Source organism: Lissotriton helveticus, chromosome 3_2 (genome assembly GCF_964261635.1).
Source record: "Lissotriton helveticus chromosome 3_2, aLisHel1.1, whole genome shotgun sequence".
NCBI lineage: Eukaryota > Metazoa > Chordata > Amphibia > Caudata > Salamandridae > Lissotriton > Lissotriton helveticus.
The window spans coordinates 298,850,317-298,877,921 of NC_136062.1; the positions used below are offsets into that span (position 1 = coordinate 298,850,317).

The 27,605-nt window shown below is 44.5% G+C and overlaps 1 protein-coding gene across 2 annotated transcripts in view; it reads left to right on the forward strand.

The window, feature by feature from the left end:
- Positions 1–27,605, forward strand: part of KIF3A (kinesin family member 3A) — a 302,929-nt gene that overhangs the window by 238,115 nt on the left and 37,209 nt on the right. For both annotated transcript variants that reach the window (XM_078684196.1, XM_078684197.1), the window contains 4 exons: positions 6,581–6,706; positions 11,127–11,180; positions 11,293–11,361; positions 23,766–23,890. In XM_078684196.1, the coding sequence (XP_078540322.1) occupies positions 6,581–6,706; positions 11,127–11,180; positions 11,293–11,361; positions 23,766–23,890 (374 nt within the window). The remainder of the gene's footprint in view (positions 1–6,580; positions 6,707–11,126; positions 11,181–11,292; positions 11,362–23,765; positions 23,891–27,605) is intronic.

Below are 27,605 nucleotides of genomic sequence, written 5' to 3' on the forward strand. Positions count from 1 at the left end.
TTTTGACTCTTGGAACTTAAAAGGATATCTTCAGGAAGCACCCCCTGGAGTTTGAGAACTTTTAGAAAAAAGCTCCATAAGGTGACCAACCCGACAGCGAGAGTCAAGCAGACTACCTTCAACCGCGACTGGGCTGGAATTTCAGGTTCATTCCTTTATAAGCTTCGGACTTCCAGGATTTGACTGTGGCTTCGCGGAAAGCCAAGCCGACTAACCCTTTCCGAATCCGGTCTGCTTTGGCGGGTCGTTCGCCGTCAGAAGAAAAAGCTCTAGAAAAGTTTTTAAGTGTGAAGGTAAAATGTGGTGTCCCCGGTGACGCTACATTTTTTTAAGCACTATAAAGTGGTTAACCCTTTCTGTGCTGGTGACGGAACCACTCCGTCACCAGCCACGGACACGCTGTGCTTGTGACGGAGTGGTTCCGTCACGGCGCGGCCGCCCCGCCTACGCGGCGTCAATTCCGCACCTGTTTAATTGTGCGGGCCATCACAAGCACAGCGCACCCGTGGCTCGTGACTGAGTGGTTCCGTCACGAGCATGGCGGCGCCGCGCGGCCCACCCTTCCCCCCAGCGCCGCAGCAGAATTACCGCCGCGGCCAAGGGGTTAATCTTTAATAAGTCATATCTCCTGTTCGCTCCAATAGAATTTTGTTTTTGTCATTTTAGTGTCTATTTGTTCATAAACATATTTCCTATTTATATAAGTTGGTGTGGCATTTTTGTTGTGTTGTGCTGTATTGGTGTTTATAAATGCTTTACACTCATGTCGCCTCAGTTAGGCCTGACTGCTTCCTGTCGGCCACCAAGGGTTGAGCAAGGGGGTAATTTACTGAGACCTTTACTGGACCCTATACCGTTTTAATGGCCTTATTACTAGTGGTAGTTGCATAGACACCCCTACCAATAACACACTTTCCAACACAAACATACACATATATCTGTATATATCTCAACCACCAAAAGGAATACACACCGCACTCTAGGAGGGCGATGTATTACATTTAATTTATTAGTGACCACATACTGCCACCAGCACACCACCACCGATGCGTTTTGAACACAAGATCTTGTTCACAGGTATGTGAGTCCATCGTTCATTTATACTATTTCTACTTTTCGCACCGCAAACCATTATGAGGCATTATGGGATATATAGTGACTGCAGTTAATAGTCATGATAGCAATTACAATTCAGTAGCATTCATGTGGGCCATGACTTCGTAGAGCATTTTTACACTCCGCAAATAGATATTCAGCAAATCGATATTATCAGGGGAGACTAGATGTAATATATTGTTTCGTTTCACTAGATATTTGTGATGCAACTATGCATATCTGAACCCACCTTGTATGTGTGTATGACAATTATCTTGGCAGAGGTCTGTAATGTATATATGATTGACTGTGTGGGGGTGTAAGATTACCCAATTCCTATGTCTCACTGGGATTTCATATCATATTGATCCAATATAAGGCATAGTACCTAAAGGAGCTATTCATTACATTGAATATGTAGCTGTATACTGTTTGTAGGAAAGTAGGATCTGCTTTTATGGTTACCCCACACTTTTTTCCTTGTGCTAAGCTGTTTTTGACTACTCTTACTGGGATCCTGCTAATCAGGACACCTATATTTCTGCTTTTCCCTTAAATTGGTATGTTCAGTACTTGAGTACATCCCAGATTGGATACTGGGGTACCCTTATAAGTCAGTAGTATATGATACTAAGGTACCCAGGGCATAGGTACCCCAGAGGTCCCCCATGAGCTGAAGCATGTATTATGCCACCCATGGGAGACCATTCAAACTGTAACTACAGGGCGGCCATTGCAGCCTGTGTAAGCTAGGTTTCCTATATCTGGGGTCACTGCACTTACAACCTATAAGTCACACCTATAGCAGGCCTTATCAATCCTGAAGGCAGGGTGCTTGGTTCGAAGTATGAGACTGCCCCTGCATGAGCAGTACAAAAGGGGGTGGTGATGGACGGAGCATCTGAAGCAATCAAACACTCACACCCAGTCAACAGATCTGGGTTTAATCCATCACCGTTCTTTAGCCCACTCTGCCACCCCAGTTCAGACATGGCCATATGCAAATTAGTCTGACCCTGTGCCTCATGGGAACAGTCCAGCCTGAACTGCCAAGCCATGCATTCCCTGGACTGGAAACAAACTTCCGAGGACCGGTTTCTGGCATTTCAGCCGTCTTCAGCCCGGCTTGCTTGAATCCAGTGGCAAAGTGAGCAAGGGGCTCACGTCTGAGCATACCCTGCCAACTTATGTCGAACAAAGTGGTACAAAAGGGGGTGGTGATGGACGGAGCATCTGAACCAATCAAACACTCACACCTAGTCAACAGATCTGGGTTTAATCCATCACCGTTCTTTAGCCCACTCTGCCACCCCAGTCCAGACATGGCCATATGCACCCTCTTTTGTACCACTTTGTTCGCCATAAGTTGGCAGGGTATGCTCTGTCCATCGCCACCCCCTTTTGTACCACCCTGCATGAGCAGGACACCCCTACGGAGTCTATTCTCCCAGGGTGTAAGTGAAGCAGCCATATAACATATAGAGGGGCACCGCTTAATTATGCGATGACCATCTCGAATTGGCTGCAGCGAATCCTATCATGTTTGGTATCAAATATTTTGGAATCCTACCCCCACACTGCAAATGGTATGGGAGGTATGAATTCAAGCACTGGAAGAGCACTCCGTTAACCTCTGTGTTCCCGGTGCCAGCCTTCTTGACCCAGAGAGCAAAAAGTGATTGCTGCCAACCAGAGACACGATTCTGCCTTCCTGCTGCTGAGCCAGTCTCGAGCAGGGGAAGACAGAACAATAGGCATCCCAGACAGGATAAGTCTGCATGAGTGGCACATTTGGTGCCTTCTTGCATAGTCCAGTTCAGACCATCTCTAGCACGAAACTGATCAAAGGTAATGGGAGTAACCTTCCCACTGTTGAGACCCTCCCCTGGGAGGGTCGCCTGAATTGTCCCAACCCTTTCCTGAGGGTACTTAAGGGCTTACCTGTGGGTGGGTCCCTAGGTTCGTTGTGGGACATGATTCAATTCAGACACCACTTCATCGTCTACTGTTTGGGAAGTCTGACTTCATTTGGGCTCGACTTCCTCCCCCTTTCAGTATGCTGCATTGTCTGTGCCTGAGCACCATACAGAAACCTTCCAAGGCCCGTGGGCATCAAAGATACCTGAAGGAATCTGCCTTGAAGTGGCGGAGTCACTTACCTGCATCTGCAGGCACTGCAACTAAGCTGACTGGTCTGATCATTCTGAGCTCCTACGGACTCTGAAAGGTTCAACAACACAAGTGACGGTCCACCACAGCACACGAGGCCTGACCTGTCCTCTCATCAAGTTTGAGGCCAGTATCCCTCATGGGAGCTGCAGGAACTGAACCCCTGTGCATCGCGTCAACTTGCTGTTGCTCAGGCTTGCTGGCTTCCTTCCAAGAAGATCTTCGGGCACCAAGTAGCCCCAACCTCGAGTATCTCTAGTGACCAGAATCTTCAGCCACACTGCATCGTTTGCATCATGGCCTAAATCTTTTGGTGAGCTGCTTGAGGTCCTCTCACGACTCCAGTGCCTCCGGCCTGTGGGTCCATTTGAGGGACACCTTTGTTTCTTTTGGGCTCCTCTGATTACTCGGGCCTGCCCTGACTCCCCTGCTTGTTTGATTCCCCTGGGCCTTGCTGGTTCCAACATTACACTTCTTTGACTTTTGCGTAGGTTGCATTTGTCAAGGCTTGTTGGTGCTCTTGCTGGATACCGATCCCTCAGCACTCTACATCGGACGTGGGATAGCTCGTGCACGGCTCCTGGTCTTCCTCACGTCGCCTGGTCTTCACAGGTGCAGAGTCAAGGTCCTCGACAACTCTCCTGCAACTCCCAACATTGGTGGGTATTTGCCTTCCAGACCTCCTGGTCACTCCTGAGTGACATAGACTCTGTCCCCTCTGCTTACAGGTACCTCTCAACTAGCATCCACCTTCGGATTCCACCCGAACACTTTCTCCTTCAGCAGCTGCACTTTCCTGAAGTCTTCCATTGGGTTTGATGGCGGTTTCTGACACCACTTAAACCCACCTAACACCTATGTACCGGGCTTCCCTGCTGTAGGTAATGTGGGTACTAAGGTAGCCATGGTTGGAGTGGAGCTCCAGCCTTCTGTCTTCCACCGAGTTTCTTGATGGTCCACTGGGAAGGGTCCTTTTTCTTGAAAACTCCAACCGCGGCATACACGTTAATTTGTTCAGAGCACGCAGTTGTGTTCCCACACTGCACACGCTCTATGTGGGGTTCCCTGTCACTCCCCTTGGGTGGTTCCGTGGGACTCCAGCACTCCTACGTTCTCTTGACATTGTCTTGACCTGAGTCTTGGTTCTTATACCACTTTCTTAGAATATGGTTTGGTTCCCCCCCTAGGCCCACTGTGTATTTCGTGCTATTTACTTGTTATCTATGCATAGTATTGTGTGCATCATGCATATCTCTGGGTAAGAGATATTTGTATGTGTTGGAGAGTATTATATAATAAATACATATTTTTATAAATACCTTGTTTGGTTCTTTTTCACTTATTCAATACATATAAGATTGTGTTCTGTTAAAACAAGCTGCTTTACACTCCTTCTGGACTATGCCTGAAGGCCGCTCTCCACAGCCACCATTTAGAGAGCTCTCTATGGTTGTCTAAGGCCTCCTAAATCACCAAAAAGGATGTCTGGACTGGTTTAGGGTGCTCACTTGCATAAGTGAACATCATATACCAGGTCAGCTTCTCACACTGTTGATTGGATCAATTTGTCCCCTAGTTGTATCTTCCCTGTGCCACTCTTGGTGCTTTGTGCACAGTGTCCATCAGTTTATTATAGAGCACATATATTAGTTGTTAAAACTATTTTTTTCATGTTGAATCTAATACCCTATGTTCAATCAATATTACAATGATGGATTTAACAAATCACAATGGCACAATACTTGACTTGTTTGTGTAGCTTTGGGAATCTGACTAATTTATCAGCCTCTCTCTCATCTGACTATGTTAGGCTCAGTGTGTGTTGTATTGCTGATTGTGTAATTTTGTGTTCTACTCTATCTTCGGCTCTCAGTGACCTCATCATGCTATTTATTTCCTTCATCATAAGTTCATTACTTTAGGGAGTTCATTTGAATAAACAATTCAATAACCGTGAACAAGACCTTGTGATCGAAACGCGTTGGTGGTGGTGTGTTGGTACAATCATTAATAAATTAGATAATTTACATAATTAGTAAATAAATAATTTAAAAACCAAAATGAGCATTAAATAACTTTTAATGTTATGTACCTTCCCAGCCCATTTCCCTACAATCCCAGCAGTCCACCATCAAAATATAACTTAAATAAATCAGTATTAAATTATGTACGTAATTAGCAATCAGATAATTAACAATTAAACTATTAAGAAATTTTAATTATTACTTACCTTACCACCCTCTATCCCTGAAAACCCAACAACCCGCTACTAAAATATAATGTACTAATTATAAAATAACAATTTTGATTTTAAATTCTAAATATATTATAGCACTTAGAAAATGTATATAATTTAAAATCGATGAAAAAATAATGAATAAAAAACATATTAATATAAAAATGTCTATTTAAAGAACATCCCACCCTATTCCCCTACAAACCCAACAACCCTATAAATTACTAATCACAATTTGAAAAATAGTAAATCACTAAAAATATCGAACTATATATTTAAAAAATGTATAACAATTATTCAAAAAATACCAACCCGTAAAACAATATATTACCTTGAACGCTTTAAAATGATTAAAAATGATATTTTTTGCAACTATAATACTGAAAACGATATTAAAAACAATATTCTTGAAAACGGGTAGCACAAAAAACAATTTTCTTGACAAGATTCTATACAATATATTTGACATGATAAAAGAAAATCCCAATATTTCTGTGTTCTGATATTTTTAATTCAATATTTCGTTCAAAGAGTAACTTGCATAGTGGCTCTACAGCAAGGCAGAAAGCTCTAAACTAGACTCTGAAACAGAAAATCTACCTTGCTCCTTCAAGACACTTTAAAATTAGTCTCCCCAACATTACATACAAAGATTTCTAGGGTGTAGGGTTTTCTTAATTCGCGTCAGCTGGTGCTATGTGGGTATTTAGCTTGTGGTGTAATGCAATGCTGAGAGCGAGGCAATGACAGTATGCAGAGAATAATGAGTGTTGAAAGTTAAGGATAATGGTCAAAGAGACTAGGTTGTCATTTTTTGGGGGGCTTGTATTCTGTGGCTTTCTGATGGAGAGCAGTCGTAGATAGTTTAATGGCAAGAGTGTTTACTGAGTTGCAGAAAATAATAAAATCAAGTAGTTTGTCATGAGATTTATGAGTGAGTGAGTTTTGTAATGAGTGGTTGGACAGATGCTGCAACTTTTGTTCGTGCGCGAGTCCCTGGCTAATCTGCAGTCATTAGTTCTTAGTGAATTAATGTATAAAGCGAGGCATGTCTTTATTCGTTTTATATTTTATTGGCAGATGGCAGATCTGCAGCAAGAACATCAGCGAGAAATTGAAGGTCTTTTGGAGAACATCAGACAGCTCAGCCGAGAACTACGCCTTCAGATGCTTATCATCGATAATTTCATCCCTCAAGAATACCAGGTACAGAGCATGCAACCTTGTGTTTTACAGTAGTTTTTGTGAAAATAGAATCCTTCAATTGTCCAGTGTTTTGAGTAAACCTTTAGTCTGTATCTATTATATGGTTACACTGAATTATAGTTTCGGATTCCCATCAATGAATGGACCTCAATGTGAAGCATATAAATATTCAAATAGTACCTACCTAAGAGCTCAGACATGTCTATATTTCTACCCATCTTTGAGTCATTGTCATAACAGTCTCCCTAAAATAGCTAAAACAGTTTTCATAGCAATTTTGTCACCAAGAGCATTTTCTTCATTTTAAATCTAAAATACTGTGCTCACAACATTTGTGAGTTGATTGATAAACATTTGGTAGACATAGCTTTTGCTATGTATTACACCTTATGTGATGTAATATTAATTTCGAAATGTAGGAAGCAGAACATAAAAAACAAGAATGCCATTTTAGAAAGACTTGCGTCAGGGTGTCTGCTCATGCTTTCCTTTCTCACAATCTCCTGGCCTGTTCTCCTCTTCCATTTGGCAGCGTTCATTCCCTGTGCTGAGTCTTCACTATTTTAGGAAGACTAACAACATCTAGTGAGAATTCCAGTTTTAGGACTAGGTTTTGTAACTTAGATGTATAAACAGACCAATTGTTTGTGTTATATATTTGAGATGGGCGTCCACACTTTTTTACTACCACCCGTTTTGCATGACCTCCCTAGATTACCTAAAAATATTTTGTTTTATTGCCCTCTTTCCACTTATTGTGTTGACATTTGTTTTGATTCTGTTTCACTGGAAAATGTCATGTACACGTCCACTTACAACTTCCCTAACGTGTCTGAATAATAGTATATCTTCTGTCTCTGTGATTTAAATTGGGATAGAGATAACCTTAGATGAATACATTGTTATTGTCTGTTGGGGTCGGAGACAAACATACCTCCTAACTAAAAATCTATTTGTATTTCCATATTTGTGGGAAAAGTGTTCTGTGATGTGCATATAGTATTCTAGATGTTATGATTCTCCTGATGAACCACGGTTGCAGATAAAGATTGTCTATTAAATGATGCATCCTTGAGTCTTTTGATTCTGCCTTCTGTCCTTGTATTCAATTGGCCTTCAAAAACCAACTAATAGGAAACATCTTTTGTTATGCTCCCAAATGGGTTCTACAGTCTTTTTTTGTTTATTCATTGTATGGATTCCCACTTTTTTGACGTTCATCAACCTAAAATAAAGCGATTACTGTGAGGTAGATTTAGAAAAGTATAAAGCTGTTGCAACCAGTGTTGGTTTCTTTCGGACGACCAGTGCAGTGAAGCGACTGCAACTGTATCTCCCAAGCACAAGAAAGGCCAACTGAGCCTCTGTTTCATGTGAGTTTCCTGTAAATGAATTAGAGACCAGTCATGTGTGGTTATAGCTGAAAGGGTCAGTGTTGTTTGATATTTACCAGTCTGGAGCCACTGATCACACAGGTTCTTAGTGGTGAATTAGTTCCGCCTTTGAAGATAAGCTGCATTTTGGTAATATGAAGACATTGGTACCTGTGAGACAAGACGTTTCTGGGCAACTGCTAGGGCTGCAGGGTAACTAAACCTGCACTGGGTATCACTTATTCTTGTGCTTCTCCATAAGATAAACAATTCTTGATAAAGACCCAGAGAAATATTGTAAAGCCATTGACCCTCTGCCTGTTGCTAGGAGACTACTCTATAGAGAAAGTAGTCGAAGTCCAGATAGTATTCCGCGTTCATAGACATTTGACTAGCTCCACAGATGGTGACCAATAAGGTTCAGCTAAGCTTGTCTATCGAGAAAGGTATTGGAGCCACAGGTGAATGGGAAAATGCAGTAGGTACAAAGATTCAGTGCACTACAGAGGGAGAAAAGTTGCTGCTCAAAAACAATTCAGTCAATTACTGGTAGGATTTTAATTGCATGAAATCACCTCCTTTAGTGATGGTCCGTTTTGTACATAAGGCTTTCTAATTATAGGGAAAAAACTATGCATATTCATAATGTTTTCACCATGAGAACCATTGTGATATGGGCCAAACTAGAATTGGGTGCTGGCACTACATACTTTGTTAATGAATGAGGAATATAATATGTTTCTCCACAGTGCTGCAGCCCCATCCCCCACATTTCACATTTATATCTGGTTAGAGATATTTTAGCACTGCACTAAGCTTAGTTTTGGTTGCAAAAAAATACTGTAGAGGATGCTGAAGAGCAGAATATTTATTACTAAGCAGTACATAACCTCTTACTGAGGTAGTAGATAATTGCAGTACTACTGGCATTCTCACCTGGAAGAGCAGCAATATACTACCAGCGATATTTCTTCAGGCGGAAGGTGCTTTTGCTTTGCCATAACAAGAATTAATGATGGGCCTCAAAGTATATCCTTGCCCAGAAACATACAGCACTGTGCAAGAAAAGAACCCCTTGATGTTTCTTCTCACTCCAACCCACTGCCCCCAGCCCCTCTCCCCTGAAAGTCAGTCCAAAACTGAGGTATTCTGCAATTTTCAAAGCTTACATTACTGCCAGGTTCGTGCGTTTACAAGCTAGCATTTACAGAGCTTCAAGTGAAAGGTTGAACACTAGATATGTTGGAGGGGCCAGTTCATCTCCAGTCCTATGGACAGTTGACTTGGCCTAAGTGTCCAGTATTGTTCGGTTAACTTCAGACATTTGGAGAGAACCAGTCACAACAAAGTTGACCTACTAATGTTTGCCAAGGAACTGTGACCAAACTGCCACCTTCCTTAAGATGTGTTACAGGTAGACCGTTTCTGCTCACAGAAGAAACCACATGATAGAAGGGGATAGGCAGGAACATGATGTTTTTGTTAGGGCATCGTCCTGGCCTTGTTTCCAGGCCATCATTTGTTTCCAGTGTTGCTTACTGGCCATACCCTACCTTTACCTGTTGGAGCTGGTACAGTTTCAGTGCAACAAAATATTCTTCTCCTGGTTGATGTCCCAATCAAGCAGTGCCCTTGGCTTCACAAAGAATTCTTCAAGGGGACGATGATCTAAGGAGCAGTACAGAGGAACCTGCAAGCTTCGGGGAGACAGCTAACTCTTTCTTATGGATCACCCTCCGACTTTAGGGGCTACATACACCCAACATGTGTCACCATTGTCCCATTTACCCAAGTACATATAATTTACACACAAACAGGGGAAAATAAAAGAGAACCACACATGAGATAATACATGGATTTACATGTTAAAGCCAGCAGACCGTGTTCCTAGTGGCACGCAGAAAAATGCCATCACCACTTCTGTAACCAGCCCCTGCCAACTGTTGTTAGTGCTATGGCCGGATAATTGGTTTGGAAGTCTCCAATACTTGGCTGGGCCCTAAAATACACAGCAGAGTCTAGCACTCTGCTGGCTTGGGAGCAATGCACCATAATCATGTACAACATTGTTCAGAAGACTTTTGACATGGGTCTCTTGCACCAGAAACCATACTGGCTATGGCAGAAAAATAACTTCTGAATTAGGTTAGTGTAAGTTATGAATATCCAAGACCGAATATTGTTATAATAATAATATTGAGGGACAAAACAAAGAAAGGTATGTTTTTATACATTTTCTAAACCAAACTCCATATTTACATACCTTGGTGATGCATATATGTATTTTCAGGATACGTAGATGTGGAGTTAAGATTAGTAAATCCATACCTCCATCTGGGCACTTACCTTTCGATATTTTGTCTCTTGATATTGCAACATTATTCTGTCCTGTCAAGAATTGGGACTCAGTATTCCCTACTACCGTCGAAGAGGTTGTCTTATGACACTGCACCAAGGCAATTTTAACCTTACACTTGTAGCATGCCCCAATCACAAAGATGTTTTTACTGGAAAATACTTTATCATCATAAGTGAAATTACCCTATTTTTCTCATGATGTTCACATTTTAGAAATGCGTTGCATTGGGCTTCTCTGGGTATAAGGCTTCTATGGGTGTGTTGGACCTGGCCCTCTCTGTAAGGTCACCCCTAACGTTTTGCTTTTACCCTCCACTTTTTGCTGAATTCGTTTTTGCTGGCCTTAGGACTCTGCATTTTACCTCTGCTAACTAGTGCTAAAGTGCTTGTGCTCTGTCCTTAAAAGATAGTAGAATTGGCTTACAGCCAATTGCCGTCTTTAATTTACTCATAAGTCCCTAGTAAATAGGACTGCATCTGCCTAGGGCCTGTTGATTAAATACTAGTGGGCCTGCAGCACCGATTGTGGCACCCACTAAAGTGTATATATATATATAGAGATATATATGTGTATATAGATATATTTATATAGTTATAGTAAGCTAACCATGCAGTTGCTTTATGCAAAATTGGGATGTCTGAAAGTTATGGGTAGAGTTTGCAATGACTGTTTTTCTTATTTTCTTAAGGAAATGGTGGAAAATTATGTTCACTGGAACGAAGACATTGGAGAATGGCAGTTAGTAAGTGTGAAGTTACAATTTAACTCTGTACTGATGTTTCTAGCAAATACTGAACATCTGACGTGTTGTATGCACATTCTTGGGTTAGTAACTATGTTCTCTTTCATTTAAGAAATGTGTCGCCTATACCGGAAATAACATGAGGAAGCAGACACCAGTGCCGGATAAAAAGGAAAAAGATGTAAGAAAACGAATCTCAGTTTTGGTTTTGTATATTGTTTGTCATATCTGAGTTTGTGTCCTCTGTTCAACAACATGCACTTGGTAACATCTTTAGCTTCTGCGATAGGTGATCCAAATGGGCTTTTACTTTTGAGTTCGGTTCACCAAGTGTCAGCGGTTCTTACATCACTATCGCATTCCCTCTTCTTCCACACGATCAGCATTAATGGATAGGTTTGTTGTAAGCTAAATGGGTGGACTGTGAAGCCTCGAGGAGTGCAGCCGGATTCTTCGAGCTGCTCGTTCGGTTGTCCCCCTCGCAGCACTCTGTGAATATAAGATGTGTTTCAGCGCCTACGAGCCTCCAGTGTTTGTTTCACGGTAAGTATGAGAGATGCACTGTGTCAAAGACAGTAACCAGCATAATATAGAATGTGATGCAACACAAAACAACCCTTTTAAAGCAGCATGTCCCATTCACACTAACTAATAGAGAATGTCAGTCGCCCCATGCTGAACTCCCTCTACAATATGAGCGGCATGAAGTTTCAAGATCCTCACCAAGCTCCCTTCTCTTTTAATTGAGACATGAATTAAGATCATCACTGAGTTCCTTCTTCTTCCAAATGAGTAGCATGAGTGTTTAGATCAATCAGCACTGTGTTTCCTATTCTACCGAGTGAGCAGATCAAGCGGCGCCCTCTTCTTCATCATTATCATAGTGCACAGTGTTTCTCTGTTGTACTAAGCCACTGTATCAAATTCAGAAATGTAGCTTGAATCCTTGTAGGCTATGTGCCTTTCGTTCTGAACAGCTTCATACCACGGGGTTGTTTAAAACAAACCATTTCTCATCTTATGCAATAACTTATGTGAATTAAACTTAAACACGGATTGTAGTAGTGCTTTAACTAAGCACCACAGAACCTTTCTCAGGTGTTTGCCTTCAGGAAAACTGCCTTTGGTTCCGCTCTGTGGCATAATGGGTGATGTAATCTTTACATTTTTTATTGCGCTTTTCAGTCTTCATTTAACAGTACAATACTGGCCAATTTTCAGTGAAGTTATGCTAATGTAAACAGTTCAATTTTTAATAAGTTGCTTTCATGAGGTCATGATGTTTAGCTTCTAAAAAGCTCTTGAGAGGACCTCAGCTTTGTCATGTAGTGCTGACTTTGAATGCCGCAGAATAATTCAAACGGCAAAAACCCACTTGCCTCTTCTAGCATCGGAGCAACCCCTCGTCACAGACTAGTGGCCCAGGAAGCTGCTTATTCCGAAAAAAGCGAACACTGATTGTGGCACTGCTTTTACACTTGCAACACAATTCAAAACATGAGCCGAAACTGGTATAAACAAACTAAGGTCAATTAAAATGTGTAACATTTACCACACCAGAACAGTGGTACTAATGATCTCTGAAAGTTTGTTTGCTAATGGGATTTATAAGGTGCATGGCTGCCCGGGGGCTTCACAGTCCTACAGAGAGGAGGCAAGTTCTGGAGGAAGAAATCTTAGGGAAACAATCACGTCTTGAGTTTTTTCCTGAAACTCCTTTCTTCTCTAGTCAGTCTCAGGTCCGTGGTCATTGAGTTCCAGAACATTGGGGCAAGGTATGAAAAGGATCTCCATTCCCATCTTGATCTTTTTATTCTTAGTGTGTTCATTAGGAAGTCAGATGAGGACCTGAGAGATCTATTGGGGACGTATGGGGTGACAAATCTCTTTAGCAGGGCTGGAGTGTAATATCCAAAATGAATTGTAGCAAGAAAAATGTCACGACTGGATCTAATAGTCTGTTTTTCTGCTTGATTTTCACATACGCTGAAAAAGCAATATTTTCTGAAAAAGTGAAATGATGGGAAACATGGCACTATATACGTAAATACACTGTTCAACAGCAACAGAGAACTAGCACCCTCAATGTCTATTCTCCAGGTTTGACTAAACACCGGGTGGTTTGCTTCCTGAGACACTACTTGCATCAGGCTGTACTTCCAAGAAAAATAAATCTCATTTTGAAAATTCAGTCTTCTGAAATCCTTTATTTGTAACAGAGACCACAGTCTTGATGCTCACAAGCTGCTCGGTGTACCAAGTAATTGACTTTGGATTAAAGACCAAAAGTTTGTAAAAAGATATCTACAAATTGTGAGATCCTTTGTGTAGGCCCCTTTATACGCTATACAATCGGGGTAAAGGGGTTATACACTTTAGGTAGTGTATATAAGCCTGGGTATTTTGGTTTGTCAAGCTTTAAAAAAAATGTATTCCCCATAGGACAAATGTTCTGTGTCATACCAGGTCTAAAGTGCCCTAACTTCACCCTGGTAGACCAATTGTATCAGGAACAGGGGGGCCTAGAAAGGTTCTCACTATTTGTAGATGTTAGAAATTGGGGTCTCTAAATGGCAGACGTAGGTACCTTTGTCCAAGTAGGGACCCTTTTTCCTAGTTAGGGTAAAGGGCATACACTTCTAAAATAACCCCTGCTCACCCCCTTGGTAGCTTGTCACGAGCAGACAGGCTTAGCCCAGAGGCAGTGTGTAAAGCATTTGTGCATGCATACACTAACACAGTGAAAACACTACAAATGGACACCACATCAGTTTAGACAAATAAGCAAAACTTGATGTAAACCAACAAGACCAAAAACAACAAAAATCCAACATACAATACTTGAAAGAATAGTTACTGTACGAAGTAACCTTTGACATGCAGGAATAACATGAAAACACAGTTCCTCCGACTCAACAGCTCCTTTCAGGGCTACCGCAGTATTGAGTACGACAGAGTTAACTATTCCAACCAACGCGTCGGTATCGGTCAGCTAAAGCGTCAACAGACTCAGCGACAGTACCTTGCTTGTTGCGACCAAGGCGCCAATACGAGTAGGTCTGGGCAACCGTCGCAGTTGCGGTGTAAGATGGAAGCATTGCAGCGTGCAGTGTCCTCACGGCTCGGTGACGTAGTCAGTGTAAATGTAGTAAATGCTGTGCTGGCAGGTCATGGTGCAGCGACGGAGTCGGTCGATGTTTGAGTTGGGCAGCGACTGAGTCTGCGAAGTCTGTGCAGCGTGTAGCGCAGTGGTGAGGAGTGCAGTGCCCACAGGACGCGGTGCAAGCAGCGGCTCGTTGACAGAGTCGGTAAGATGAGGGTTGTGTTGCGAAGCGAGGCGGTGCTCCCTGAGGTACATTCAGGACACAGAGTCTGCGACAGACTTGGTGATAGTCTGCTGCTCTTTTCTTCTGTAGCGACTGGAACCAGCGGAACCAGAGACGGTGCCCAGATGGACGGTGAGGTCTTTGCTGTTTCTGAGTCCTCTTGAACAGGGCGCAAGCTCCACTTCAAGCCCTTGGAGACACTTTCGCAAGCAGGATACACACACAGTTCCTCCCCTTGGCAGAAACAGCCACTGTAGGCCAACCTCATACAGCACACAGCAAAGGGGCAGTACTCCTCTTCTAGTTTCACCAGCTCTTCTCCTTGACAGATGTGCCTCTTGAAGTCCCAAAAGTGATCAAAAGTTCTGGGGTCCGGGCCCCTATAGTAATACAGTAAAATCCTTTGTTCTGTGGTGGCAGAGAAGCCCTGTGCCCAGTTAAAACCAGTTTGTCCTCTCTGGTGTAGCTTCATGGCAGGAGGTGGAGACCGCATTGTATAAGGCAGACCAGGCATATTTAGGTGAAAGGAAATCTCCCCTACTCTAAATGCAGTCCAGGTCTATTCAGCCCAGCCCTGACTCACCCTGGAAAGGCAGGACACACTTAACCCTCCACCCCCCTCCCGCAAGTGGCTGTCTGAACAGAATGCACATTCCCAGCCCCTGTCACTCCAAAGCCCGACTGTCAAGACCACATCCTAGCAGAAGCACACGGGATGGCTAAGCAGGAAAATACCCATTTTCTAAAAATGGTATTTTCAAACACAGAATGTAAAAATCACTCTCACTAAAAGATGCATCTTAACATTCTGAGTTCAGGCATACTAAACTTTATGTTCGAGGCATGTGGGCTGCTGAATTTATATCTATGCATAGATCGCCGCCTAGTGTTGGGTCCGGATGATTACACATTGTTGTCCTGGAAGAGTCTTCAAAGTATCACGAGATAGGTGGCTCCTCCCTTGGACTACAGTGCGCATGGGCATCCTCCCCATCTTCAGATTGTTTTTTTTCCGCCATTGGGTTCATATGTACCTTCTCGACTCCAATTCGGAATATACTTTACATACTTTTCGCGAGGCCAAAAGGCCTTAGGGGCGTCGGTATTGTCTCTCGTTCGGTGCCCAATACTTCATCCAGTTCTTCGAACAGGACGTCGAAGGCCATATTGCCTTTCGACAGCTAGGCCTCAACGAGCGTCGACGATGGAACGGAGCCCGTTCAAGAGATGCCCCGTCTGCAACTCCAAATACCCTCACATCGACGTGCACCCGGTGTGCAACAAATGCCTATCCCCGGACCACGACGAGGCCAGCTGCATGGCCTGTTCCAAGTTCCGGTCGAAAAAAACACTTCGGCTTCGACGCGCCGCGAGGCAGTCGGCCCAGCAAACGGCGCCAGACCCAGAAGATATCTTCGAGGCTGACGTCATCGAGTGCCCCGATCAAGAGGATCCAGACCGGCAGTCGGACCCCGCATCGGAGCACGACTCACAATATAGTGTGGACGAAGAACAAGACTCCGTCCATGAAGAAGACATCGTCGAGGTAGGAGACGACGCAGACGCCATCGGAGCAGTCGATGACGACTCAAGCGATGAGCAAGGCCCATCCGCAATCGCGGGGCCCAATACTAACACTATACACTATACTCTCTACGGCTCGGGTCGAGGCTTCGCCGGAAGGCCTTAGCCAAGATCTTTACCCGCATTCTATAGCCCCGCGTCCAAGCCCGGCTAAGAATACTTCTACAGAGCCATCGGTCCATCAGCCACTTTCGACTGCAAAATCGAAACTGAAACCGACAGGAACTGTATCGAAACCTAAACTGCTTACGTCAGTCCTCGGATCGACCGCTTCCGATTAGTCGGCTCCGACACCATCTAAAAGTGTTGTTAACCCTTCGGATCACAAGGGCGCGTCGACCCAAACCACGGAACGCCGAAGCCTGTCTCTGCCGTCAAGCACATCGCGCTGACGCTGTCGACGCCCACGCCCCAAGCTGGCGACACTGGCAAAGGAATCAAGGCTAGGAAGACTGTCGATCCGAAACTTCCAGCCTCGGTGTCGATATCCAGCAAGACCTTTGAGTCGAAAAGTACACCCGACCCGAAAGAGCACGTCGCGTCGAAGCAAAAAGTCGTACCTGTTGCGCACCGACAGCTCGAATCGACGCAAGTCCACAGCAGCCAAGTGATCCTAAAAAGTTGGTCGGATCGAAGACGGCGACACCCTCAAAAACAGTCGGCTCGTCTTCACTGCTTTCACCACCTATTAAATATGGACTGCCCCCAACCGCTCGACCAAAAACCGTCGAGCCACAAAAAAACACCGACACTACCAAGAAAGTGTCGGCAGTTTCCAGGCGTCAGTCCACTGAAGAGGATGTCATTTTCCAACCACCCTCCTATGACAATCAAACGAAACTGTTCATCGACTCGGATACAGGTAGACTCACCATTTATAAACGGAAAATAGCTCCTGAAAAACTTTGGAGTCATACAAGATCCCTCTGAAAAGAAAGAGAGACTCAGCAACCTCACCTGTTCTTTCTGAGCCTGTGGAGTCCTATGAACAAGACTATTCCTATTCACCCACACGCACCTATGAAGATATAGGGGAGGGATACAATGAGGATGAGTTCAATTATCCTGCTGACACAGATCAGGATGAACAGCAGACCTGGACTGACCCTGTTGACCCTAGTGAGCCACAGACCACACCTGACACTCAGTCCTATACCATCAAAACCTCGCCTACTGAAGATACTGCTGCGTTTAACGCTTTGATTGGAAGGGCAGCCAAAAACCATGATGTGGACATGCATGCTGACCCAGTAGAGGAAGATTTTTTGTTTGATACTTTCTTAACTTCAGAAAGATCAGTAAAAACATTGCCTATGCTAAAAGGTGTCCTTAAACACGCTACTGACATCTTCAAGGAGACCACAAGGGCACGGGTTGTAAACCCAAGGATTGAAAAGAAGTACCGGCCTGCACCTGTGGACCCTACGTACATCAAAGGCCAGCTTCCGTTGGACTCCCTCGTAGTGGCTAATGCTCGAAAATGGGTAAACTCGCAAACCAGTGGTGATGCTCCCCCTCCAGACAAAGAATCCAAAATCTTTAAAGCATCTGGCAAGCGAGTAGCGGCTCAAGCAGCAAATATTTGGAGGATCTCCAACACACAAGCCCTATTAGCCAGATATGATAGGGCACACTACAACACGTTAGAGCAGCTACTGCAACACCTGCCTGAGACTTATAAGGAGGGAGCAGAAATGCTGATACAGGACGGGAAATTAATTTCCAATGTGTCCATCAAGTGTGCGCTAGATGCAGCAGACACGGCAGCTAGGGCCATAAACACAAGTGTGATGCTTAGAAGGCACGCCTGGCTACGCATCTCTGGTTTTAAGCCGGAGATACAAACTACTTTACTCAACCAGCCGGTTAACCCTGATTTTCTCTTTGGCCCTGATGTAGACACAACCCTTGAGAAAATTAAAAAAGACACTGAGACAGCAAAATCCATTGGGGCTCTGCAATCACAACAGTTCAGGGGCAGTTCCTTTCGTCGCTCCGGTAACAGGGGAGCCTCCAGAGGTCAAGCATCACAGCAAGCCCAATACAACAGAGGGGGCTCGCAGACCACCTATAACAAAAACAATAGGGGTGGCTATCGTGGGAACAGCACCAAAGGCAGAAGACGCGGAAATAATAATACCAGATCCTCTGCCACCAATAAACAGTGACGTCTTGTCACTGCCCCCCGACCATATAACACCAGTCGGGGGAAGACTCCAGCAGTTCCTGCCAGTCTGGGAAGGCATAACCACAGACAGGTGGGCGAGAGACATTATACAACACGGGTATTGTCTAGAACTAACCTCCACTCCACCCAACATACCCCCAAGGCACCGTCCTATGTCCAGAGAGCACATGCACTTATTGCAGCAAGAAGTCCTCTGCATGCTGCAAAGAGGGGCCCTAGAACTCGTGCCTTTAAATCAGCAGGGTACAGGGGTGTACTCGCTGTACTTCTTAATCCCAAAAAAGGACGGGTCTCTCAGGCCCATTCTAGACCTCAGACCCCTGAACCAGTACATCTTGTCAGAACATTTTCACATGCTGACTTTACAACAAGTTCTACCATTGCTCAGTCAGGGAGACTTCCTAGCAACCCTAGACCTAAAAGACGCATATTTCCACATTCCCGTTCACCCAGGACACAGGAAATATCTCAGGTTCACCATAAACAACCAGCATTGCCAGTTCAAGGTCCTGCCTTTCGGGGTCACTACTGCCCCCAGGGTGTTCACAAAGTGCGTAGCAACAGTGGTGGCGCACCTTCGGAGACAACACATCCACGTCTATCCTTATCTGGACGACTGGCTTGTTCAAGCAAAGTCAGCCCAGCAATGTACCAGCCACATGTCCCGCACAATTCACCTCCTACACAGTCTAGGATTTTCGCTCAATTACCCAAAATCACACCTTCAACCCGCACATGTGCAACAATACTTGGGTGCGACACTCAACACTTTAACAGCGACAGCGCACCCAAACGCAGCCAGAGTCAACAGCATGCAATTGCTTATTCAGAAGTTCAAGCCACAACACTCGCTCCCAGCTCAGGTTTTCCTGCGGCTAATGGGTATGATGGCCTCCTGCATCTTTATAGTCCCTCACGCAAGGCTACACATGCGTCCGCTTCACGAATGCCTGGCACGACAGTGGAACCAGGCTCGAGGCCATCTAAAACACCTAGTGTTGGTGACCGGTCGTGCATACAACTCTCTGCATTGGTGGAACACACAAAACCTTTGCAGGGGATGACCGTTCCAAGAGCCTGTACCACAGATAGTGCTGACAACGGACGCATCTCTCCAGGGTTGGAGAGCGCATGTCCTCCATTATACAGTGCAGGGACTATGGACAGCGCAGCAGCAAAAGATGCACATCAACCTGTTGGAGCTCATGGCAATTTTCATGGCAATGAAGGCCTTCAGGCTGCATCTGTGCTACAAAGTCGTGCTGATCCGGACGGACAACATGACTGCCATGTATTACATCCAGAAGCAGGGGGGCACGCACTCTCCACAATTGTTTCATCTAGCCCAGAGCATGTGGAAGTGGGCCATTCAAAGGAACATGTTCCTCATGGCGGAACATCTCCCAGGCAAAGACAACCAGATGGCGGACCTGCTCAGCAGGCACAGCCACCAGATGCACGAGTGGGAGATACACCCCTCAGTGCTCCAACCATATTTCCAGCAGTGGGGTCATCCAGAGATAGACCTATTCGCCACAAAGGAAAACGTAAAATGCCAAACCTTCGCCGCCAGGTTCCCACACCCGCAGTCTCAGGGCAATGCGATATGGATGAACTGGTCAGGCAGATTTGTGTACGCTTTTCCTCCAGCACCGCTCATACCGCTAGTGGCTCGCAAACTGCAGCAGCACTCCATGACGCTCATCCTAGTTGCTCCAACGTGGGCACGGCAAGCGTGGTACACCACGTTCCTAGAACTTTCAGTGGTGCCTCACAAACGGCTGCACCTCAAGCCCAGTCTCCTCACTCAGAACCGTGGAGACATTCAGCACCCAGATCCGCAACAGTTAAACCTTGCGATATGGCTCCTGAGGTCATAGAGTTTGGCTATCTCAACTTGCCCCCTGACTGTATGGACATCCTCAAGGAGGCAAGAAGGCCTACAACCAGGGCATGCTACGCAGCCAAATGGAAGCGATTTGTCATTTACTGTTCTACTAATGACATAAATCCAGATGCATCCACGCAAACATTATATGTTGTTTGTTGCACCTATACAAATGTAATCTGGCATATAGTTCCATTAGGATACATTTGGCCGCAATGGCAGCTTATCTTCAGAACAGACAGCATCTTTCTCTTTTTAGAGTGCCGGCCATTAAAGCTTTTATGGAAGGACTCAAAACAGTGATTCCTCCCAGACACCCTCCTTCACCTGTCTGGAATCTAAACATAGTTCTCATTAGACTCATGGGACCACCCTTTGAACCTGTTCACTCTTGTGAGATACAGTTTCTAACATGGAAAGTGGCTTTTCTAGTGGCAATCACATCGCTAAGGAGAGTTAGTGAGCTTCAAGCCCTAACTATCCAAGAGCCATTTATACAAATTCATGCTAATCGGGTGGTGCTGCGTACCAACCCAAAATTCATGCCTAAGGTGGTGTCGCAGTTCCACATTAACCAAACTATAGAACTGCCCGTTTTCTTCCCAAATCCAGACTCGGTAGCAGACAGAGCACTGCACACGCTAGATGTCAAAAGAGCTCTCCTGTATTACATAGACAGGACAAAGGATTTCAGGAAGACTAAGCAACTGTTTGTTGCCTTCTCTCCACAACACAAAGTCAACCCCATTTCAAAGTCAGGTATAGCCAGATGGATCGTTAAGTGCATACAAATCTGTTATCAAAAAGCAAAACGCACATTAACAGTTCCCCCAAGAGCGCATTCCACACGCAAGTTAGGGGCATCCATGGCTTTCCTAGGTAACATTCCTCTAGAGGATATATGTAGAGCAGCCACATCGACCACCATACACACATTCACCAAACACTACTGCGTGGATGTACACTCCAAACAGCAAGCTGCTGTAGGTCAGGCTGTTCTCAAAACTCTTTTTCAGACTGCCACTGGCACGGGCAACCGCCGCTAAGGAGGATACTGCTATTTATTCTATGCATATTCTATGCATAGATATAAATTCAGCAGCCCACATGCCTCCCACGGAATATGGTACTTACCAGTATGCATCTGTTCTTGGCATGTAGGGCTGCTGACATTTATATCGCCCGCCCTCCTCCCCGGTGCCTGTCGCAGCTGTAGCACTCAGGCTTGGTCATCACTTACTGTATTACACTCCATCTCTGCCGCAATGGCGAAAAGCGATCTGAAGATGGAGAGGATGCCCATGCGCACTGTAGTCCAATGGAGGAACCACCTATCTCGTGATACTTCCAAGACTCTTCCAGGACAACAATGTGTAATCATCCGGACGCAACACTAGGCGGCGATCTATGCATAGATATAAATGTCAGCAGCCCTACATGCCAAGAACAGATGCATACTGGTAAGTAGCATATTACTTTCCAATCTTGTTCCTCTGGGCAGTTGTGCTTATAAGATGTTATAAGAAAACTCCCCATTCTATTCTATGGGGACAGATAGCCTTATAATAGTGAAAAACGAATTTGGCTGTATTTCACTAACAAGACATGCCACACACACCAGGGCATGTCCTTCCACCCACAAACACTGCACCATGCCCACAGGAGTACCTTAGGCCTACCTTAGGGGTGACTAACCTGTAACAAAAAAAAAAAGGGAAGGTTAGGGCCTGGCAAGTGGGTGCTGTTGCCAGGTCCACATGCCAGGACCAAACTGCGCACAGATAGTGTAGTGGCAGATATGAGTTACATTTACAGGTTGCTTATGTGGGTGGCACAATCAGTGCTACAGGCCCACTAGCATCTTTTTATTTACAGGCCCTGGGCATACATAGTGCACTGTATTAGGGACTGACTAGTAAATCAAAGATGCCTATCATGGAATCACTAATCCAAGACAACCATTTATAGGGAGCACTTGCACTGAACAGCAGTGGCAAAGCGCCCAAAGCATGTAGACCAACAAAACGAAGTCCAAAACACTGAAAAGCAACAGGAGGCAAAGGCAAAAAATACAGGGGAAACCCATGCCAATGGTGCCAGGTCTTTTTACGACCTGTAGTCTTTAATCTATTGTAAATTATTTGGTACACAAAACAGCTTGGGATAGGAAATGTTAAGACTATAATCTCTGTTACAAATAAAGGATTTCAGAACATTGAATACGAAGGAACTAATGTATTGATTATTTGGGAGTGCTTGGAATTTTCCTACATATTGTGGACTTTGTCCCTACAGAAGAAGATTTGGTTGCTCCTCTTCATTGTCAAGCACCTGGAATATTATTGTCACTATATTTTGCATTACTTTGATCAACTCTGTCTACTAAGTGTGTGTGCACGGGATATATCACCCAGACACCTTGAGTGTTTATAAATCCTAATTTGAGTTTTCATTCCAAAACTCTGCGCCTCAGTCCTACTTCGGGATTCTGGGTGGTCACTAACTAAAAATGAGCAGAGAAGGCATGACATGTCTGCATTAAAGGAAAATACACACACACAGTTGTATGTCCATGCAACATGAAGTAGATCCATACTCCCTAATCTTTCACTACACTGGTAGAAAAACAGCTGTCATTGCATGTTAGCACATACCACTTTTAAAGCTGTATTGAAAATGTCATTATTATAATCACTGGCAATTTTTAGCAGCTCTCCTGTATTTCTGATTACATATTTAGGGAGAGTGGGTAGAAACCGGACCCCTAGCTTTGGAGGCTAATGTAGTTGTTAAGGAGGTTTCTGGCACAGCATTTATATTTCCTCCATTAGAAGTAAGACCACTGGAGTTCCCATGTCTTCTGGCAACCCCTGAGGCTTGCACCTTGGAGACTTATTAATAATTTTACCCATGTCTGTTTTCAGAGGTTTAATCCTAAATCAGCCGTGCGGTCTGCATTACTGGTAAGTTTGCGAGGAAGAATTGGCGTCCCTTAGTGCGATTTTCAGGTGGTAGGAGGGCAGCCGTTGAGAATTTTTCACCCTTGCCTGGTACTACTGCTCATGGTGAGAAAGCTGCCGCTTGGTTGGAAGATCTACCCGAAACGTAGCAAAATCAACTTAAACAGCAGTGCCCTCTGGTGTGCTACATGGTGCCGCTCGCGCTGATCTGTCAGCGCGAGCATCACAGCGTGACGATTTCCACCCGTTCGCAGAAATCTGTGAATCTCGCAGAGCTGTCATGTAACTCCATGGAGTGAAACACTGAGTTCCGCCCACCCCTTTCCAAAACTCATTTGAAATTGAGAATAAAGTAGTTATGAGGCATATAGAAACCGTATTTAGTTACTTACCTTCCCAACTTCTTGGGATTTTTTTTCTCTCTGAGAAATTGTATTTTAGCAAAGCGCTTACTATACCATATTGTTACTTTGTACATGTAATAAACTTCAAGTATACTTTGTTTCAAGTAAGTAAATGGTCCTCGTTAATTTTGTTCAAAGTACAGTTACTAGAATTCGTTTGTCTGACTTCCTAAAATGGAGGAGTGCTTCTAAAAAAAAAAAAAAAAAAAAACACTTTTTTTGTTTTCATTCTCAGCCTTTTGAGGTGGACCTTTCTCATGTTTACTTGGCTTACACTGAGGAGAGCCTTAGACAGTCATTGATGAAGCTGGAAAGGCCAAGAACTTCCAAAGGAAAGTCAAGACCCAAAACTAGCAGACGGTGAGTGGGAGATCTTTATTCTCTATGTTGTATGACCAAAGTTAAAAATGGAGATATGAGCATTACTCATGAATTAAACACCAGCTGTTGAATTAGGCTGTCTCTTACAACTAGAGTGGAATATGTTCTTTTTACTACACTAATGTGTTCTCCTGCTGAATCTTGATTCTTCCAACATAGATAACCTCAAATTGGGCCTGTCCCACCAGTTACTATGAAGGAAGTCTTCGCACCAACACACAAGATACTTTAAACCAGATGCCAGCAGCAAAAAGAACATATTGAAAATAGAAAACTTGGAAAGCCAAAAGAGCCTTCATTTATAGCCAGCAATACCAAAACAAACTTATACTTGTTCAAACCCAATTTAGGTTAATTGTGTATTTCTGCAACTGCCTGAAAGTATGTTGCAATCGTCCTGTCTCTACTAAGCACAAAATTCAGCTCTACCTTCCCATAGGTCCTAAATACCAACGCCCCACCTTAAATATCCTCCTGTTCAACTCCCCTGAATTGATACCAGAAATGTTTATATTAAAAAAAAGTTTCACCCTTTCTCGGTAACATATTCCTCTGAAAGGCAGAGTAATTTATAGTGAACTCCCTGTGTTTTCTATGCATCTTTCAATAAAAAAGATTTGCTTTTGTACTAATTTGGAAAGAAAGGCTAATCACATGGAAAAGTACATGTTTAAAACATTAAACTGTGTCATTAGAATACTACCAAAATCCATTTAGAAAATCTTCATTGGCCCCTTTTTTAAATTTCAGGTACAGAGAAAAACATTTACTTGAATAACACCCTGATAATCATTTTTAGGTCTGGCCTTAAAAACAGCTTTAGCTGTTGTATTGCCAGAGCTCTTGTAATAATAAAATAATGGGTGAGCCCTGTACAGGCTTTGATTGATTAAAGAACCAATCACATTCTGGTTCTGTCCATATTTGCATATATAGAGTGGGCTAAAGGTTGGCTTTCTTGCAGTTTTATTTATAATTTGGGGCAGTTATCGGAGCAGTCTTTTGCTACTTGGACTGGCATGTGCCTTGAGTGAAGGCATTTTATCTCTTTACTTTAAACTATGCTGGTGGGAACCAACAGAACGGAGTCATCTCACCTACTGCATGTACACTTTAATGCAAGTACACTTTACTGTAGCATCCTTCTCGGTGTCCTTTTCCACACCGCTTGGTACCTGCCCACACACTTGCCTGCCACTCTTCATTGATATTTGGCTAAGGCCGTCGTAGGGACTGCCCCAACACTACATGGTACTTGTGCATTTGGAGGAGATGCATCTTCAAGCTGATCTGTACACAGTACTTCAGTAGCCACAATTGTTAAGCATTATTGGCCTTTTGACCTACAGTCTTCCTATGTGCCTCTCCCTCTCCTGTACCTGTTGCTTCCCACCCACTGCGCACTGATTACAAAACCCTTGCATACTCGAATCAGCAGCTGGCATTACATCTCTATTCCTCTTCTTTGGTTCTCTTGCTAACCCAACTTGTAAGTGCTTGGTTGCTATAAAGGGCTTGCAGATTGCATACAACCAGCTCTGCCTCGCTTCTGCTTCCCCTGCATTACTGGGTTTTTTCACTACTGGCACACTACTCACCAGATGACATACTACCATTTTTTTAATGCACATCAGTTGCTGCCAGGAGGCCATACAGCCATGGCAGGTTTGATGATCTTAACGAGTAAATGTTACAGCCCGTTTGCCATCCCTATCCCTTTTCACCATGGCCATACCGAAGCCTGGTAGTTACTTTTAAGAAAACCATTGTTAAGTCAGAGGAAACGTGCTGTCATTATAGATTTTATCATACTCACAAAAGGTGGAGGGAGGTATGCTTGCAAACTGTCTAACCCACTGGCATTCACTCTGGCTAGCCTTGCTAGACAATTCAGGATGGACTGTTCCGAAGAGGCTCAGGCTCATCAGTGATTTGCGTAATGTGGGCCTCTGTCAAAAATGCCACCGTGGGCAACAAATGATGGCTGGAATATTACCTAGAAAGCTTACCAGTGGTTCAGACTATTTGCATGCATTCCTCCAATCCTCTCGTGTGTTTGATCTTCCCTTTTGTACACAGTTTGGACTCAAAAGCTAAGCACAAGAAAGACTGCCAGGTCATGTCACACTTTACATTTAGCTGCGTGCTGTGCATGGATTATGCCCCACGAGAAAGGCAATCCACAAATGCTTGACCACACAGGGCATTATTGAGTGCTCCATGCTAGCAAAAATAATGCTTACTTAATGAATTTGCTTTCTCACTATTGATCGCGATCTCGCGCTGCATTCATTTGCTTTCTGCTTCTGTTTCTTTTGGGAGCCCTGGACCCACCTGGGGTATCCAGAGATGCACAGTTAGTTTGATGTCCAAGGGGGTACCCCAAGGCCCCTGTGAACTTCATGCTCATTATGCGCAGCACCTCTTTCTTGGAGCAACACAGGATCTTGCAGAACGTCTCTGCTCCCCCTGGGCGGGACCATCATCCTTTTGGCTCCCACACATAGTGAAGCCATGCACAGTCTCTTGCCCCTGAGGAGCGTGTTTTGGGAGGCTGGATGCAGGTGTGCCAGTCTCCCCAGGCCCTGGCACTGGAGGTGGCTGCAGAGCACTCTCATGGCGGGTTCTATTCTTATTTTCTTTGTCCAGGGAGGATGGGGTCTCTGACATTAGATTTACAGTGAGCCCTGGGGAGGAGGTTCCTGGGGCAAAAAGAGCCTCTGGGGATTTGGACATTAATCCCCGTCCCTATTTGAAATTATGAAGTGGGTTATTGGCAACCACTGGGGGGTTGTGCCTCCACAGGGAAGTCTTTAAAAATACGGCAGAGCACCACACGCTTGTTTTCTCCATCTCTGGGCCTGTTGCGCTGATTTTCATGCTCTTTCATTTTTTGTGCTTTGGTTGGCCTGGCCTAGCCACCAGGAGCATTTTTATTCGTCTTCTTGGCCTCTAGAGGTGTGCATTTCTGCAGGAAACTAGATTTCCCAACTCCCTGCACCAACCTTCTCCTCTACCTGGTCCTGGAGCTCCTCTATCGCTGGTGGTGGGAGCATCTTTTGCAGCCCCTCCACAACCAGCCAACAGAACACCTTCCTGCCTGCATTCCCCAGGCCTTTGAGCCTCCTGCCTCTTAAATAGCACTCTGAAGGGGCCATGGGCTAGTGAAGTCCAGGTTTCTTCCACCAACTGGTCCTCAAGAGGCATAAGGGGCCTGCACCACTGGCCCTGGAGAGACCCATTCTAGTCCTTTTGGGGTCAGCACGAGTAACATCCCTAGCCTATCCTTGCAGGACATCAGATAGCTTTTCCTTCCAGATGGGCATCATTTCTGCCATAGTCCACTCTCGCTCTGTGTGAAGGGATTTTTAAATGGGGTGGAAAAGCCTGGGGAGGGTGTTGGGGGGAGGGGAGGTAGTAGCACTCCTAGCCATTCTACGATGCCACATCATCCCGCCACGCCTGTCCCTACCTTTCTGCACAGCATTCTGAGACAATCCTAGTTGGCAACTTTACATTTTCCCTGTAAAGCATTCCTCTGAGAGCCTCAGTTCTACCTCTAGCTGACACAGCTGATTGATCCCTTCCTACCAAAACATCAAAGGCGAGCCCCTCCTGTGTTAGCTCCAGAAGTCTGGGTTCCCTTTATGTTCTAATAGGCATGCTTTTTCCCACCGAGGGGTAGTGTTACAAG